We start from the raw sequence: 15555 nt of genomic DNA, 5'->3' as shown, positions 1-15555 counted from the left end.
CCTCCCTGTGGTCGATTGATACAGGTGAATGTCCCATTCAGTGGGGGCAACGCGGTTGCCCGCACGGCGCAGCGAACCTTCCGCCAGCAGAGTCTGGAGCGCACTGCCTGCAATTACCCCCCCACACACACACACACACCCTAACTTGGACGTGAGGGTACTCGGCTCGAACGAGGCCACCTCCAAGAGAGTCGAGCTCGCAACGGAGACTCTCCCCTGGAATGTGTAATTCCAGGGGAAATCGAACGGCCGAAGCGTCCGCGGCTGGCGGCTACGGGCTGATCACCAGCAGCGGCAACCCGCTCGGGGGGTTCGTGTTCGTGCCGAACCGTGCGCGTGTCGACCAGAGAGCGTTTCGGCGGCGGCTGGCAGCGCTGGCGAGGCTGGTGTGCTGCTGGTAGTCTGCTCTCCTTTCCGCCCGCCGGGCTTCAACACGGCCGGATTTCGGCTCCGACGCACGACAGGCAGCGGGGATTGGAGGATCGGCATGCGCTGAGGCAGTATGTGACTGGCGAGCCTCAACCTCTTGAGCAGGCAGGACAGGAGCGGGTTGCCGTCAAATCTGGGCGTGCGCGAGTTCCAGTCCAGTTGAACATGCAAAACTTCAAGGACTGCGGAAACGCCCCTTTCGCGAGGACACGACTCGGCGGCCGCAAAGAACGCGAGGCAAACCGCCGAAAAAGCGGTCGGCGCTCACTCGCGCTTTGTATGCACCGCCGACACGATCCTAAAAAGCTGCTTTCAGAAACAAGCGCAAGAAAAAGCGGAAAAGGCACGCGAAGAAGTGCGCGCCCTGCAAAATAGGACCCCGACGTGGCGCGCGGCCGGCAGCGGCAGCGCCAAGCAGCGGTACAGTCGAGCACCATGCCCGAGCGCGCCAGCGACAGCGGGGTCTCCCTCACCGCCTAATAGCCGCCGTTGCAGTCACCGTCGCCGCCGCTGAGAAAATGGCCAGCCGCGGACCGGAACGCACCAAAGACGCGGCGAGTTGAGGCGCCTGCGTCCCGAGGAGAACGCGAGGGTTGATTGCTCGTGCTGCTGCCCGGCGGGCGCTCGCTCTCGCATCGGCCGTGCAAGCCATTCCGCGCGCGGCAGCCTCGCACTCCGGGCCTGGGGACTTGGCGGGAGGACAGAGGGACGGCTCAGCAGCAGAGACGAGGTATTAATCAACAGACACGACTGTAAACTCGAGAGGTAATGATGGGTGAAGGCGGGTGGGTGTCGGGTCACAAACGCTTCTTCTTAGGACCGGCGCGTGCACGCAGTGAGCGGGGCGAGCCCAGCGAGCGATGGCACCACCAAGCAGCTCCTCGCACTGCGAGTCGCAGAGCTCCGCTGAGGCGGGGCAGGCAGGAGAGGATATCTATCCCACCTCCTCGCGTCGCCCGGCAAACTAATGAACAAAAAGGCGCCTAGCTGAGCTAACGTGGCTGGGGTGGCTGCTGCTGTTGCTGCTGCTGTTGCTGCTGTTGCTGCTGCTGCTGCTGCTGCTGCTGCTGCAGTTGTTGCTGGTGGTACTTGACGACGGCATCGACGTCCGCGCGCAGACGCTCCAGGTTCGCTGCACACGCACACAACAAGGCAGGACAGCACGACGCAGAATGTTAGTCGGGCCACACTGCCGGTCAACGGAAGCAGGGGCGGGTGCCAACAAGGAGGTGATGCAGCAGGAGCAGGCCTGAAGACCGATCCGTCACTATCGGCCAGCCAGCCAGCACCTGCCACCGAGCAACCCCCTGCTTCGACAACAAAGAGGACATGTAGACAAGCATGCACACGCACCGGGAGCAGTGAAGCGGAAGCGCGTCTGGAACAGCGTGTGGCACAGGCAGCTGCACGACTCGCACCCGCCGCAGTGCGCGCAGCGGAGCGACGGCACGCACCGGCACTTGAAGTAGCTGCGCACCGACTGGTAGCGGCGCGTGGCCGGCAGCAGGCCCGTGTGGCCCTCCGAGCTCAGCACCTTGTCGTAGTACGAGGCGATGGAGCGTGGCTTGAAGTGGTGCTGCTCCGGCTGCGAGTGACAACGCAGGCAAATTCGGAAGACTGGGTACGCCATATTGGGGCGGCAGCGACGCGAGTACACAGCGCAGCCCAGACACTGCTTATACAGGTTGGTGATCTCGCGTCCACAGATGCCACAGGAGTAGTTCTCCGCGTTATCACCCGGTGGATCACGCAGATCGGCATCTACCGTGCGCCACATGCTTTCATCATCAAACACCTTGCGGAACTCGTCGCTGTCATCCGTGCTTGACAGACCCAGCTCGTAAGCCTCTTCAACGATAGCGTCCAGGCACGGCAGAATCGATTCCAGAAAGAGAACCATTTGGGCCTGTCGCTGAGCCACAACGCCGCGGTCAATGGGCGCTGGTACAGACGTAAACGATAGCATCTGCGATGTCCGTGGGCGCCCCGAGGCCAATGCCGTGCGCAAGAACTGACCAGTGCGCACAATTGCCACGCCGCACTACATTGTAATGATGAGCACGATAGTTAGATTATTTGCGATGTATCATATCGCAACAGTAAAAGCACACATCAGCCCACCTTGGCGGCTTCAACAATGGTACGACGAGGATCGAACACCCATCCGTCGGGGCACATACTGGCGTTCTTCATGGCAAACTGATCAAGAAGGCAAGCAGATAAGCAGTCAGCTTTAGGAATCACAAATGCAAAACATGCAATAAGAAAAGAAAACCATACCCAGCATTCGGTAGAAATGCCACGCTGCGAAACACCTTGGTAGACCCACTCCCACGAGAGGAATACACAAGGCGCATTAATGGAACCGCTGACGCTGTCCTTTTCCACAACACGCCAAAAGTGTTGACGACCCTGCAAGTTCCAACCAAGCGGTACAATAAGTTTAGTGAAGAAGGCTCACATTAATGTTTCCACCCGCAAACAAAAGGTGCACTTGACTCTCAACGCACCTTGTTGACGTGCACAAACTCTCCATCCTGTAGAAGAACTGTCGAGAATGCAAAACCCGCAGATCTGTGACGCATAAGTGATGCAGCTTTTCCACATACCAAATGCAAATACTGTTGCTTACCGGAGAGCACGCAGGTGCGCATCTAGTAGCATAGTCTTCCTACTCGCATCATACCCCGCTCTTTGCAAAATGAGGTCGAAATCGGCCTTGTACTGAGGCTCAAAGCGCTCAAAGATGACCAATTCCAACGAACCCACCAGTACCTACCACATACCAAGAAAAATTGCATCAATAAGCAGGGTGATCGTTCACATGCAATAGCACAGTGTTAACATGTCGTCTTCCTTTACCTGGTACGCAGTATCAGTAGTGCCGTTGCCTGGATCCATCAAAGAGCCTCGCGCTCCGGGAAAGTTAAAATGAAGCCTTGGACTGGAAAACTTTTCATGCCAGCTACTCTGTGGAAGGTACTGCAGCAAGCAGTGGATACCGCCAGCAAAAACATCCCACTGAAATCCCTTGATGAGGTCGTTGTACAGCTAGAGAAAACAAGAGGCGTCACAAACGTGAGTCAATTCAGCCCGTCCAACGCAAGATAATAGACAGGCATACCTGTGCGCAGTGCTTAGCGAGTACTAAATCGTTAAGCGCAATAATGTTTTCGGAGGCGACGATAGTCACGGTCTTTTTCGTGACATGGTCTTCGAGTACGACGACATCCTTGCCAGGTACATTCGATAAATACTTCTCCAGGTACGAGTTGAAGGATGCCATAGACAGCTGCAGCTCTCCAACGTACGCCAGCTCCGGCATGTCCGTCTCAGAGTTTCGCTTGAACTGGAAGTGGTCGAAGGCAAAGTGCGTATCGTTACCGCAACACTCAAGGATGAAGGGCCACGCCCAAATGTACTGATTCAGCTCGCTGCTCATGCCTTTCACAACAAGGCTCACGTCTGGCGATTCGAAGCATCGAAAGAAGAAATCGATCTCGGTTTGATACAGCTTCGTAGCCTTCTCAGCGAAAACAGGTGAAAGGTCGATCCGGAACACGTGATTGGCATCGTCGGAGTGGCAGCTAAAGCGCTCATAGATTTCTGCAGGAAAGGCTGCGGGGTTGCGCCATGGGATGTTCGGTGTGTGGCGGCGTATGGGGAGCTGCGGTGACGGCTGGGGTGGAAATTGACCTTGTGGAGCGTAAGCGTTGGGGGGCCCCGCCTCCCCCTTGTAGCCCGGCACTTGACCTGCCGCCATGTCACCACTTTGCGCCTCGCCATACGGAGCTTGAGGGGGTGCTGCCCCTGTTGGCACCCCGCCGCGATAGGCTGGATCAAATTCACCGCGGCGGATATGCGCACCGTGTTCCTGCATTTGCTGTTGTGGCGGCTGCATGCCCGGTGGTCCCGGTTGAGCTGATGGTCCACGTCCAGACGAACGTCCATCAAAGAATTGAGGTGCAGAGTTGAATGTCGAAGGTGGTTGAAGCGACCGTGGGTCCTCCGATGGCGGCTGACGCGGGCCAGCGATAGGATACGGCTGCCCCGTCGACGAGAACCCACGGTGTGGTCTGGATCCGTCGGCTCCTGGCTGATCAGGCATGGGGACGGACGAGTACTCGCCTCGAGTCTGCCGAGACATCTGCAGCGACGACGCAGGTAGGTTGGGTGGGGGTGCACTGCGGAAGTGGCTGTCCTGCTCCGTGTCGAATCCTCGCAACGGGCGGCGGGATGCAGGTGACGCAGTGCGCGACGGTGGCTGCATGTTCCCGTCCTCGTCTACGCGGCGCGGCGTGTTGCTGTTGCTATTGGTACCGTGGGCGGACATCATGCCGCTCGTGCTCCTCGGGGTGTACGGGTCGGCATCATTGGGCACTTGAGGGCTTTCTAGTTCGCCATCGATGGACGACAGATGCGGGTGGCCGTGGCTGGCTTCGTCGTCGGTGTCATCCAGAGACCGCTTGGTTCCAGCACTTCTTCCCCTGCCTCTCCCTCTTCCTCGGCCTCTTCCTCGGCCTCTTCCGCGCCCACGGCCGCGTCCGCGTCCCGATCCGGCGCCCACATCCTGCAGGGGGAGCTGGCGCCGCACTTGCAGGCGGTCGGACTTCTCCTGCAGCACGCTCTGGATCTGCGTGGCGAGGCGCGGGTAGTCTCCCGTCCTGAACACGGGGGCCTTGGCGTGCTGCTTGCTGAAGGCGGCGAAGCAGGCGTGGCGGCAGAAGAGGTTGCCCTCCTCGGGCGGCAGCGGCAGGTTGGCGCAGTGCGCGTGGAAGTGGCTGCCGCAGCTCTTGCAGCGCACGAGGCGGATGGTGGAGTTGGCTTCCAGGCCGCACAGCACGCAGCGCAGCTCGGCGGAGGGCGCCAGCGGCTGCTCACCGCCCTTGCTCTCGTCTGCGCCGTCCCGCGCGGGCGTGTTGCTGGCGCTCTGGGGCGCCAGCTGGCGCGTGATGGGCGTGGGCGTCTCGGCCCCGGCGGGCGCCGTCTCCTGCGTCTGCGTGCGCGTCGCCATGTTGCTGCTGTTGCTGTTGCTGTCTGCGGCGTCGGAGCGCTGCGGTCGGGTGGGGCTTCGCGCGGCCCAGAGACGCGCCACACTGGCACGGGGAGGGAGGGCGCTGGGGGGCTGCTGCTGGCGGGCGGAGGAAGCGCTGGGCGGGGGTCGCTGCCGAGTCTGGTTGACGCGCGTCTGCTGCTTCTACACTAGTGCACAGCCAAACGCGGGGCGGGCGAGCGGGAAAAAAAAACTCAAGTCTCTCCCCGACTAAGTGCGACTCGGGAAACGGTGTGCGGTACACCAGGAAGAGAAACGTGCAAGGCAAGTGCAACGCGAGCTGCAGGAGCAGAGCTGGCTGCAGGATCAGCTGCAGAGCTCCCCGCCACCACCAGCCTCGCCGCAAGTAGCGGGCGTCCCGACATGATGGCGGTGGACACGGCGGAGACGGCGCTGCAGGGAGAGCCGGCAGCGCTGACGTCGCCGCCTCCTGCTCCCGTGCGCCGCCGCCTGGACATGGACGCGGAGGACGCGGACGAGGAGGACGAGCTGCCGACGGTCTACGACCTCCTGCAGGAGGTGGCGCGGCTGCAGCAGGCGGTGCGCGACATCGGCGACGACGACCTCAGCATCTTCGCGGACGACTACGCGGCGCGCGACTCGTTCTCGGCCGAGCGCACGCCGCCGCGCTACAGGCAGAAGGTCCGCACGGCGAGCGGCGGCTCCGACAGCCTCTCAAGATCCGGGATCTACTCGGGCAGGAAGGTCGCTACCAATGTGGGCAGCATGTCGCCATACAAGAACGTCGGCGCCATGGCGCGCGCCGACTTTGAGAGCCTGGGTGGGCTCAAGACGCCGCCCCCGAAGCGCCGAGAGACCCTGACGCCTGCTTCCTCTCGCACGGTGCCGCGCCCCACGCGCGTGGCAGCTCTCACTCGAGAGAACATTTCGCTCCTGCCGACTCCGAGACCGCAGAACTTCACGGGCTCCGTGTGCGGCTCGCAGAAGTCGCGCTCGAGCATCCGCACGGACGGCGGCGCCGTGTTCTCGCGTCTGTACCAGCCAGACTTCTACAAGAACCGCGAGGAGAAGCTCAAGAACATGCGCGACCGGAGCGAGAGACTGAACTGCTCGTTCACGCCGCGCACCAACCGCCGCGACTCCATCTCGTCGCGAGACTCGATCGGCTCCGAGGCGTCGATGCAGTCGGCCAAGACGGACGTCGTGAACGTGTCCAGCCGCCTGTACGACCCAGATTACGTCCGCAAGCGCAATGCGCGGCTGCAGCGCATGCGGCAGGAGCGCGAGATGCGCGAGTGCACCTTCACGCCTGCCATCAACGCCAACGCGACAGCCACGCCGCGCAAGAAACTGTAGCCATTCATCATACAAGTGTAGCCATCTCAGATGAGACTGTCCCAATTAAGTCACAAATTTAAAGTTTGTAAACGAGCAAGGCGGTTGTCCTCCGCCGTTTGCCGCTGCCAACATGCCTCCAAGGAAGAAGCCATTCAGCGGCAAAGCCAAGAAGCAGCAGGTCTAGGAGCACTCGCAGTTGGTCGGTCCGGTGCCTCATACTTAGCTAGCAATATCATGAATTGCTGTAGCTACGGGACAAACGCGCGAGGAACCGCGCGCGAGACACACAAGACTCGGGCGAGGACGATTTCCCAACTCCAGATGTGCCAGCGCCTCCTCCACAGCCGGTAGGTCAAAATGTTAGGTGCTTGATAAGCAAAGCATCGCCTTAACGTCATGGTGGTGCAGGCATCTTCGGGGCGTGGCGATCTCCGCACGATATTCCAGAAGGAGCCCAAGGCTGCAGTTGAGGCCAGGAAGAAGGATGCAACGCGCGAACTTGTGTATGCGGAGGACCGAGGCAAATCGCAGTCAATCTACGCGTTTGGCATCCAGGACCCTGCCAACCAGCCGCGTATTTTGACGAAACCAAAGTGGTCACGAGATATGACACCGGAAGAGCTGAACGAGGTGGATGACCAGGCTTTTAAGGCATGGATCGAATACCTTGACCAGGAGACAGCGAACCGTGAAGATGGTGCGCAGCTTAATCTGTACGAAAGGAATTTGGAGGTGTGGCGCCAGTTGTGGCGAGTGATCGAGCGCTCGTCCGTACTCGTGCACCTCGCCGATGCCCGCTGCCCGCTACTCCACATCAGCGACCAGCTCATGACGCACGTTCGGACTAAATTCCCATGGAAACGCATGGTCTTGGTGCTCACGAAGACAGATTTAGTGGCGGCTGAGCGCGTTCAGAAGTGGTCGACATATCTGCAAGCTCGCTATGGCCAAGACATCCCCGTTTTGGCGTATAGTCGCGACCGCGTGGACGAGAGCAACGCTACCTTGATGCGAACCATCGGAGAAGTGAGCACTGGCATCGAGCACCGTAGCCTAAACGACGACCCCACAGCTGAAGATCGACAGAAAGACACGCTCACCATTGGATTCGTGGGGGAGCCGAACGTCGGCAAGAGCTCGCTGCTCAACAGCCTGTTCGACCGCAAGCTCGTGAGTGTGTCCGCCACCCCCGGCCACACGAAGCACCTGCAGACGCACTACTTTGAGCGTGTAGAAATGCTGAAGCGTGACGACGGGGTCTTCTCGCGCGTGCTCGTGTGCGACTGCCCCGGTGTGGTGTTCCCTCGCTTCAACGTGCCTGTACTGCTGCAGATTCTGTTCGGCAGCTTCCCCATCGCCCAGACGCGCGAGCCTTTCAGCGCCGTGCGCTTCATCGCTGAGAACTGCGTCCCGCACCTGCACGAGGTGTACAAGCTCAAGCCCGTGGACGACGACGATGACTGGTGGTGCCCCTACACACTGTGCGAGTCCTTCGCGCAGCTCCGCGGCTTCCGCGTGAAGGGCGGGAAGCTCGACGTGAACCGAGCCGCCAACATGCTGCTGCGCGACACGCTCAACGGCAAGAAGGTGGTGCTGTCCTTCCCGCCGCCGGAAGATCGTTCGTGCAGCGGCGGCGCTGCCCCCACCGCTTCAACTTAGAGCTAATCATTGGCTAATCACGATCAGGAATGCATGCTTTGACCTCTTTTTTGTATGCGCCTCTGTTCACAGTGTGGTGCACACAGGTTCGTGTAAAATGGCCATCGTCACTTTCAATTTCGAGAGGTCTCACCCATCATTTCGGCCATGCTCTCGGGAAAGGTGCTGCGCCGAGGCCTCCAGCGCGTCGCGCGGGCGTCCAAGCCTGCGCGCAGCTTTGCTGCCGCCGCGGAGAAGGTGGAGGACGAGGTGCCGGCGGCGTCGTGCCGCCGAGAGGCCAAAGGACGTACGTTCTGTGGCGCTCGTTAGCCGGAGCCGTTGCTGGCTGGCAGTTGCTGAGAGACTCTTTGTTGTGCCGTGGCCCGCAGCGGACTGCTGGAAGTGCCACCACGCGACGGACTGCTGCTCCTTCTTCTGCAGCTCGTGCAACGCCATCCAGCCCATCAACAAGAGCTGCCACTGCGACTACTTCGAGATGTTCAAAATGTAGGCACGCGCCCCGGAGCCAAAGACAGGAGGAGGAGCGTGTGTGTGTAATACTGCGTGGCTGACGACGCGGTTTTGGTTGGTGGTGGTGAGCGCAGCCCCAAGCACTTTAACCTGGAGCAGCGCAGCATCGAGAAGACGTACTGGAACCTGCAGAAGCGTCTGCACCCGGACCTGTATGGATCCAAGTCGGAGGTGCGACGCGAATTATGCTAGCGATTGTAGGCGCAACACGCGGCAGATCTATGAAGTGCTGACGACGTCTTGTGTGGGTTCTCGTGCAGTTCGAGAAGGAGCTGTCGGCTGTGAACGCTGCGGTCATCAACGATGCGTACAAGATGCTGAAGAAGCCCAACACGCGCGTCAAGTACCTGGTTCGTGTTCGCTGTTATATCCTGTAGCAGGCTGATGCTGGTACATGTAGTAGGGTTTTCTGACGTGGGATAATTTATCACTGTAGCTGGCGCTGCACGGGATTGACGCACTCGGAGAAACGGCAAGCACCGCAGTAGACCCCGAGCTGCTGATGCAGACGATGGAGATCAGGTACGAAGACTGCTACCTGGTACATCTAGATATCTGTTTTACGCAATTGACTTATATGGCAACATTGCCACAACATGCAGAGAACGCATTGCGGAAGCACCGGATGTGGATGCGCTGCATGAGATCCGCAAGGAAATCTCGGAGCACATCGACGCCGTGATTAACAAGCTGGGCGAAGTGTACGACAAGGACCAGGACCTTGAAGCTACGAAGCAATACGCCGTCGAGCTCCAGTACATGGTCAAGTGTGCAGAAGAAATCGACCTGAGGGAAGAGAAGCTGGACGGGTACTAGATATTGCTAGTATCTGTCCAGCACGGGGAGACCGCTTTATCATTTCAGGTTCAACATCTCAGCACCAGTTTTGCTGTGAAACGAAAACGACATGCCATTGTTTTTGGAATACTGCCGAGATTCATTTCTGTCTATAAAAGCCAGCCAGCCTTGCGAGTTGTAGCCTACTTGGCAAGTGGTCATGCACAGCATACCAAATTCTGGTGACGTGTGCTTGGTTTCTACCGCCTGCCACCACGCTGGCGAACGCTCAACTCCAGCACAGTCCCGTTCACAAAGTTGTAGTGCGCGCATGTAAGCGAGTCCTTGACGAAGCCCATCGAGAACTTGAGCTGTTGCTTGTTCACCGGCATGTTTTGCAAATCGGCCTGCATAGAACGAAATAAAGTGAGGTAATTCCAGAATAAGGAGGGTATGGCCAGCGTCTTCAAAGCACTCCACAACAAAAGATGCTTACCATGAGTTTTTGCTTGAGTGTCCGCATGTTGTCCTTTACATCCACCTCCATCGTCAATGTTTGTCCCTCCAGCTTCCACTGGGCGTTGTCCGGATCGTTCGGAACCTTCACAACCAACCGCACAGCTCCCTGTGTTCAAAACAACAGCCACATTAGCGTGAGCTATTAGCTCTATCAATTGAAAAAAAATCGTAATCAAACGTACCGGATGCCGGCTGGCAAACTCATGCTCCGGTAGCAACGACGACCCGCCTGTACGTTGTCGCTTAGCTGCTGGCTCGAGGTCTTCACCCGGGGGCCCTACTACTCCCGGAGGACCAGCACCGATACCGGGTGGACCACTGCTCATTCCTTGCGGCGGCGCACCTTGCGCCTGCATGTGCGGGGGAACCATCCCCGGCGGGCCAGGCGCCCCCATTCTAGGAGCAGCAGGACCCATGCCAGGCCCCATTATGCCAGGAGGAATCATGCCTGGGGCTCCCATGGCAGTGGGCGGCGGCAGCACCATTCCAGGAGGGCCGCCCATCATCGGACCGGAGACCATCGGAGCAGATATTCCTGATGGAGGTTGAGACATTGGAGGACCAGTCGGTAGTTGCCCAGTTTCCGAAAACCCAGGGGGTAATTGTTGGCTTTGAGGCTCCTCAGCGGGGGCAGTCGTTTTCTCTTCCTCATCCGAATCCTCCTCCATGTCGTCTTCACGCTGCTCCTGTTGTTGTTGTTGTTGCTGCTGCTGCTGCTCTGCGGCGGTCGGTGCTGTCGTCGCTTGCAGGAGCCGTGCTTCTTCTTCAGCAGATGATGCAAAGATATCTGCACGCTTCGTAGCGAATCGCCGCAGTGAGTCTGCAATCGCTGATCCTGCCGCGTAAGAGCTCTCCTTTTGCTTCTCCAAATGCCGCTGGGTTTCTTCGCGCCACTTCGGGTTCATCAACAAAATGCGCATGTGTTCATTGGCCTCGGCAGACGAAAGGGTCTTGCCATCAACACTCAGCAGCGGTTGCTGCGCCGTCGCCGCTGTGGCCTGCGGAACGTAATCCTCCACCACCTTGATGTCTGGCTTGGGTTCGTCATCATCGTCTTCCTCCATGTCCATATCCTCGTCGTCCGACCCCTTCGCTTCTCCCTCAACGGCTGCAGAAGCACCCAAATCGTCATCGTCGTCGAAAGTGATCGTCTCCACTACCACGAAGTCATGCCAATCGATCTGCGCAAGCGCACGTCGCTCCGCGTCGCTTTCTGCCGCCTCCTTGTCCTTGCGTTCCTGCTCCGTCCGTTGCCACTCCATCCGGTGGACGCACCGGTCCAGCACCTTCATACGCTCCATCCCTTCCTCTATCCTGCAATTCAGCACCCAAAACAAGGAGTGAGTCAAATACTCAGTCACGCCCACCTGCACCTCCACCGGCTACCTAACTCACCGCTTCATCTGGGCGTCCTGTTTGGCCAGCACCAGCGTGTAGCTCTCCACCAGCGCCGTGAAGTAGGCAAACAGCGGGTGCGTAGGCTTGAGGAAGTCGAACTGCGGGTTGCGCTGCTCGCGGGTGGCAAGTCCCGACAGGAACGAGCTGCCGCTCAGCGCCGTGTACTGCGCCGTGAGGTACATGATCTCCTGGTCCAGCGCGCTGAGCGTCGGGTGCTTGATGATGAACTTCTCCTCGGGCGGCGGCTCCAGCTCCTTCTCCTTGATCTTCTTGGCCACATGGGCGGTCACGTCCTGCACCGCCTTCTTCTCCACGACCACGTCGCCCGCAGCCTTGACGGCCTCCTGCGCCTTCTCCTGCTGCGGGGCTGCCTGCTGCTGCTGTTCCTGCTGCGCCTGCTGTTGCGGCTCCTCCGAGGCCGGAGCTGGAGGCGGCTCACTCTTCTTGGCGATGAACTCGCTCACCTTGTGCTCGTAGTAGGCGTGGTACGGGTCCGAGTCGCGCAGGAACGAGAACTTGGCCGACATGCGCTCGCCCACGATGCGGCTCTCGAACGCGCGTCCATTGTTGGCCACGAACTGCGCCGTCTTGTCCACCACGGCGCGGATGTCCGGCGGCGGGTAGATGATGCCCGTCACGCGGCCCTGCACGGTGGCGTCGTGCTGCTCCTCGGGCTCCGCCGCCATGGTCGCTCGCTGCCTGTTAGCTGGCTGCCCAACGATCAAAGGCTGCGTGACAGATGGTGGGGTATGCCGGGAGGGAGGATGAAGCAGACATTTCGGTACGTCGCAACTTCAACGACGGCAACTTCGACTTCTATTGACTACCTTTGGTAGTCAATAGAAGTAGAGACGACTACTTGGGTTCGCACGAATAAGGTCTGCATCTGCTCAGAGGCAGGAACGGATCAGCGGCTGCGAGCTTGGGCGGATATTTTACGAAGTGCTCCTGGACCCGAAGCTAAAAGAACGGCGACATACGTAGCTAGCGGAACGCTGGAACACCATGTCATCGCCGTTTGGACTTTACCAGCAACGTATAAGTGCTATACGACAGTGGTTGAGATTTGCTACTACTAGTAGTATAAAACAGCATGTGGCTATCGGCTACATTTTGAGGGGCTGATACATCACCGGAATGATATTGCATCGGGTTACCCGTGAATGGATATGCAGACAAGAATCTCGTAGCTGGCAAGAATCTCGCAGCTGGAAGATTCTCAACGTCGAGACGTTTGTGACGCTGGATCGCTTAGACGCGGTCCATGGTCTCGTCCTGTACCTCGAAGCCCTTCTCGCGCTCGCGCAGCTCCACGTTCACCTGGGCCGTCATGCAGCCCTGCGTGGTGGCGTACGTGCACTGCGCGATGCAGTTCATGATGTCGGCGAGTTCGCCCAGCTCCGAGATGCAAATCGACAGCAGGCTGCAGATGCAGCTCGCCAGTTGAATGCAGTTGTTGCATCGCTGGCGACGACACACGACAACAACAAGACAGCGTCAGCTAGAGGCTCGGGGACATCTGAACTCCCCAGTGGGGAGTCCCCACACAGTTCGCAGGGCCAACAGCACGTACGATAATGCGGTTGTCCCACTTGTCCGGCTGCAGACGGTAGCGGTCCATGACCATCAGGCGCGTGGCCGACACGGCGCAGCCATTGCAGCAGAAGGCCTGTAGCAAAAGCACAGCAGCGTCCACGGAGTCAGCACGGACGTCACGTATTCGAGCGCGATACACTACAGCCGCCGACCTCGAGGCACAGGCAGCAGTTGGGGCAGCTGGACTCGCCGCAGCGACCGGAGCGCGCGCAGGGCACGACGCCGTCCATGTAGCCCTGGCAGCAGGTGTAGTTGCTCATGTCATAGTTGAGCGCCTTGCGGCGGATGACGATCTGCGCGCAGCACGGGCACAGACACGCGCCCAGGCAGCCTGCAGGCGGCGGCACACAAGCACACATGCACCAGAGTCAATCGGCCATCGCTAATGAGGAAGGCAGTGCTGTCGTACACAAGGGGTCGGCGGCGGGCGCATGCATCATGCCGACGTGGAAGGCGCCCGGGTTGCCCTTGCGCACATCGTCCTCGACGGGATCGCCGGAGCACAGGATGCACATGTTGCTGCGAGGGGGGAGGGAGGGAGGAAGGACGACGAGAAGGACCTGGCAGCTCGGGCGCGACTTGGAGACTGGCGATTACACCACATTGCAGCGGCGGTTGGTGGTGTCGTCGAAACCAGGGTTCGGTAGTAGTGAGAACTTTGGATTAGTAGTGATACTACTACTACTAACGGACGCTGATCCAATATCACTACTACTCCTATAGTAGAACGGGATTGGCGTTAGTAGTATCACTACTAATTAGCACTACTAATAAGCACTGTGTACCCATTTTGTTGTCTACCACAGCTTTCGCTTGCTTTCCTCCATGCTCCTCAGTTCCTGACGATTGTGGCACAATATTAGCTGCCGTTGCGCTCGCTCGTTGTCAGTCCTTGTCCTTAGCGGGCTCATAACGAAGGAAACGCGTTCTTGAAACGCAGTCGAGCAACCCCGCCCTAGCCAGACACGAGCGAGTTTAGCAATAGACGGATATTTTTTTTCGCCTACCTCGGCGAACCAACGGCACACATCAATGCTTCCACACAACTGCTCAACGTTCCACACCGCGACGTTTCGCTTCATATCTCGCACACTCAGCTTGGATAGCACCCGCTCATATTCGTATTTGCTTGGATACTGCCCTTTGACCACTTCAGCCCACTCCACTCGATAGCTGAACCACTCATCCAGCAGTGCGTCTGCCTTTGCATTTATGTGCGTGAACGTCTTGCCCCTGTAGGCGGTTGGCTTCTCCAACTCCAAACCGAGTCAGTTGTGGTGAAGTGCTTTCTGATTCCACACCAAGGTACATAATTCGGTGACCAGAGCCAGTCCGGTCCAAGTTTGTACACGGGACACTGACCCGGGTAGTTTCGCCGAAGAGGTCAGCGAGCTAAAGGGTCGGTCAGCGAAGTGACTTAGTTTTAGTATGGGAGAGACCGTAACAGCCCATTTTCACTAGATATTTGTATAAGGACCTTAGGGAGGGCTGTTGAGCCCAGCAAAGCAAACATAAATACAGAGTGGGTTCCAACACAAGCGGCACGCGGCGACTCTTCGAGGTACGACCGTCCCCGTAGGACTAGATTATGCCCACCGCTGAGATCGACTTACCGAAGTGACGGAAGTGATCTCGGCCACCCAGCAAGTCCAAGAAGCGTGTGTGAGTGTGTGGTGGTTTCTGGACATCTGCCCCCAGGGCAACGAGGTCGTCGAACGTACGAGCGCGGGTTTTCGGCCCGCCAGCGAATTAAGGTTGATGCGGCTTTGCACCGACAGCCCGTCAAGGCGAAAGTCGCCGTCAATCCTTTGGAGAAGGGCACGGGTTCAAGGAGGAGAAGGAGAAGAAGGAGAAAAAGAGGTGGACGAAGTAAGGTGAGCGTGCTGTGTGCTCGTGGCACGGCTCCTGGAAGGGCTTGGCAGGTGTCTGGGAAGGAGCCACTACTCCGCTGTAAATGGACTGGGCGATCTTCGGATCACCAGACAAACCTACGCTCGACGATCGTAGGTGGTGTTGGTGTGGGAGTGGGAAGCCAACGATTTTGGCACGTCTGCTACACCACAACTCAGTCCCTTTCTTTGGCGGCTTGCGAACGATGTGATTCGGAATGCCACCCATCAATGCTTCTTCTTTCTGAGTGTCTCCTTGCGCGATATCTATCACGGTGGCGTCGCTTGAACACGAGATACCGGATATGCTGCTTGGTGTGAGCTCCAGGGAATCACTGCCAGTATCGAAGAATCTGCTCACACACAAGCGACTGCAGAACCTGCATTCAGAAAGTGTTACGGGAAACAAATCATACGCGAAGATAT

At 58.7% G+C, this 15555-nt stretch overlaps 6 protein-coding genes across 6 annotated transcripts; 3 read left to right on the top strand and 3 right to left on the bottom strand.

The window, feature by feature from the left end:
* Nucleotides 1-1421: 1421 nt before the first annotated feature.
* Nucleotides 1422-5443, bottom strand: IUM83_07358 (Coiled-coil domain-containing protein 63; the record flags this gene model as incomplete). The annotated part of the gene is made up of 8 exons (XM_067931646.1): nucleotides 1422-1561; nucleotides 1783-2470; nucleotides 2551-2628; nucleotides 2710-2841; nucleotides 2940-3003; nucleotides 3116-3204; nucleotides 3292-3480; nucleotides 3554-5443. 8 exons carry the CDS (start codon nucleotides 5441-5443, stop codon nucleotides 1422-1424), a joined length of 3270 nt encoding a protein of 1089 aa, XP_067799071.1.
* A 402-nt stretch (nucleotides 5444-5845) lies between these two features.
* On the top strand, nucleotides 5846-6799 carry IUM83_07357 (Fe-S protein assembly co-chaperone HscB; the record flags this gene model as incomplete). The annotated part of the gene is made up of 1 exon (XM_067931645.1): nucleotides 5846-6799. One exon carries the CDS (start codon nucleotides 5846-5848, stop codon nucleotides 6797-6799), a length of 954 nt encoding a protein of 317 aa, XP_067799067.1.
* A 112-nt stretch (nucleotides 6800-6911) lies between these two features.
* IUM83_07356 (mmr1 hsr1 gtp binding protein) lies at nucleotides 6912-8440 on the top strand (the record flags this gene model as incomplete). Its single annotated transcript, XM_067931644.1, has 3 exons — nucleotides 6912-6959; nucleotides 7030-7128; nucleotides 7190-8440. The coding sequence occupies 3 exons, from the start codon at nucleotides 6912-6914 to the stop codon at nucleotides 8438-8440; spliced, it is 1398 nt and encodes a 465-aa protein (XP_067798998.1).
* Nucleotides 8441-8587: 147 nt separating this feature from the next.
* On the top strand, nucleotides 8588-9766 carry IUM83_07355 (Fe-S protein assembly co-chaperone HscB; the record flags this gene model as incomplete). The annotated part of the gene is made up of 6 exons (XM_067931643.1): nucleotides 8588-8726; nucleotides 8809-8926; nucleotides 9025-9121; nucleotides 9211-9300; nucleotides 9387-9472; nucleotides 9553-9766. 6 exons carry the CDS (start codon nucleotides 8588-8590, stop codon nucleotides 9764-9766), a joined length of 744 nt encoding a protein of 247 aa, XP_067798999.1.
* Nucleotides 9767-9987: 221 nt separating this feature from the next.
* Nucleotides 9988-12330, bottom strand: IUM83_07354 (Splicing factor 3 subunit; the record flags this gene model as incomplete). The annotated part of the gene is made up of 4 exons (XM_067931642.1): nucleotides 9988-10134; nucleotides 10224-10352; nucleotides 10429-11560; nucleotides 11642-12330. The coding sequence occupies 4 exons, from the start codon at nucleotides 12328-12330 to the stop codon at nucleotides 9988-9990; spliced, it is 2097 nt and encodes a 698-aa protein (XP_067799073.1).
* Nucleotides 12331-12895: 565 nt separating this feature from the next.
* IUM83_07353 (splicing factor 3 subunit) lies at nucleotides 12896-13755 on the bottom strand (the record flags this gene model as incomplete). Its single annotated transcript, XM_067931641.1, has 4 exons — nucleotides 12896-13108; nucleotides 13218-13313; nucleotides 13393-13571; nucleotides 13650-13755. 4 exons carry the CDS (start codon nucleotides 13753-13755, stop codon nucleotides 12896-12898), a joined length of 594 nt encoding a protein of 197 aa, XP_067799016.1.
* Nucleotides 13756-15555: the final 1800 nt, after the last annotated feature.

This window comes from Phytophthora cinnamomi, assembly GCF_018691715.1.
Source record: "Phytophthora cinnamomi strain GKB4 chromosome Unknown Contig6, whole genome shotgun sequence".
NCBI classification, from domain to species: Eukaryota; Oomycota; class Peronosporomycetes; order Peronosporales; family Peronosporaceae; genus Phytophthora; species Phytophthora cinnamomi.
This window is presented reverse-complemented; position numbering and strand designations above follow the sequence as displayed.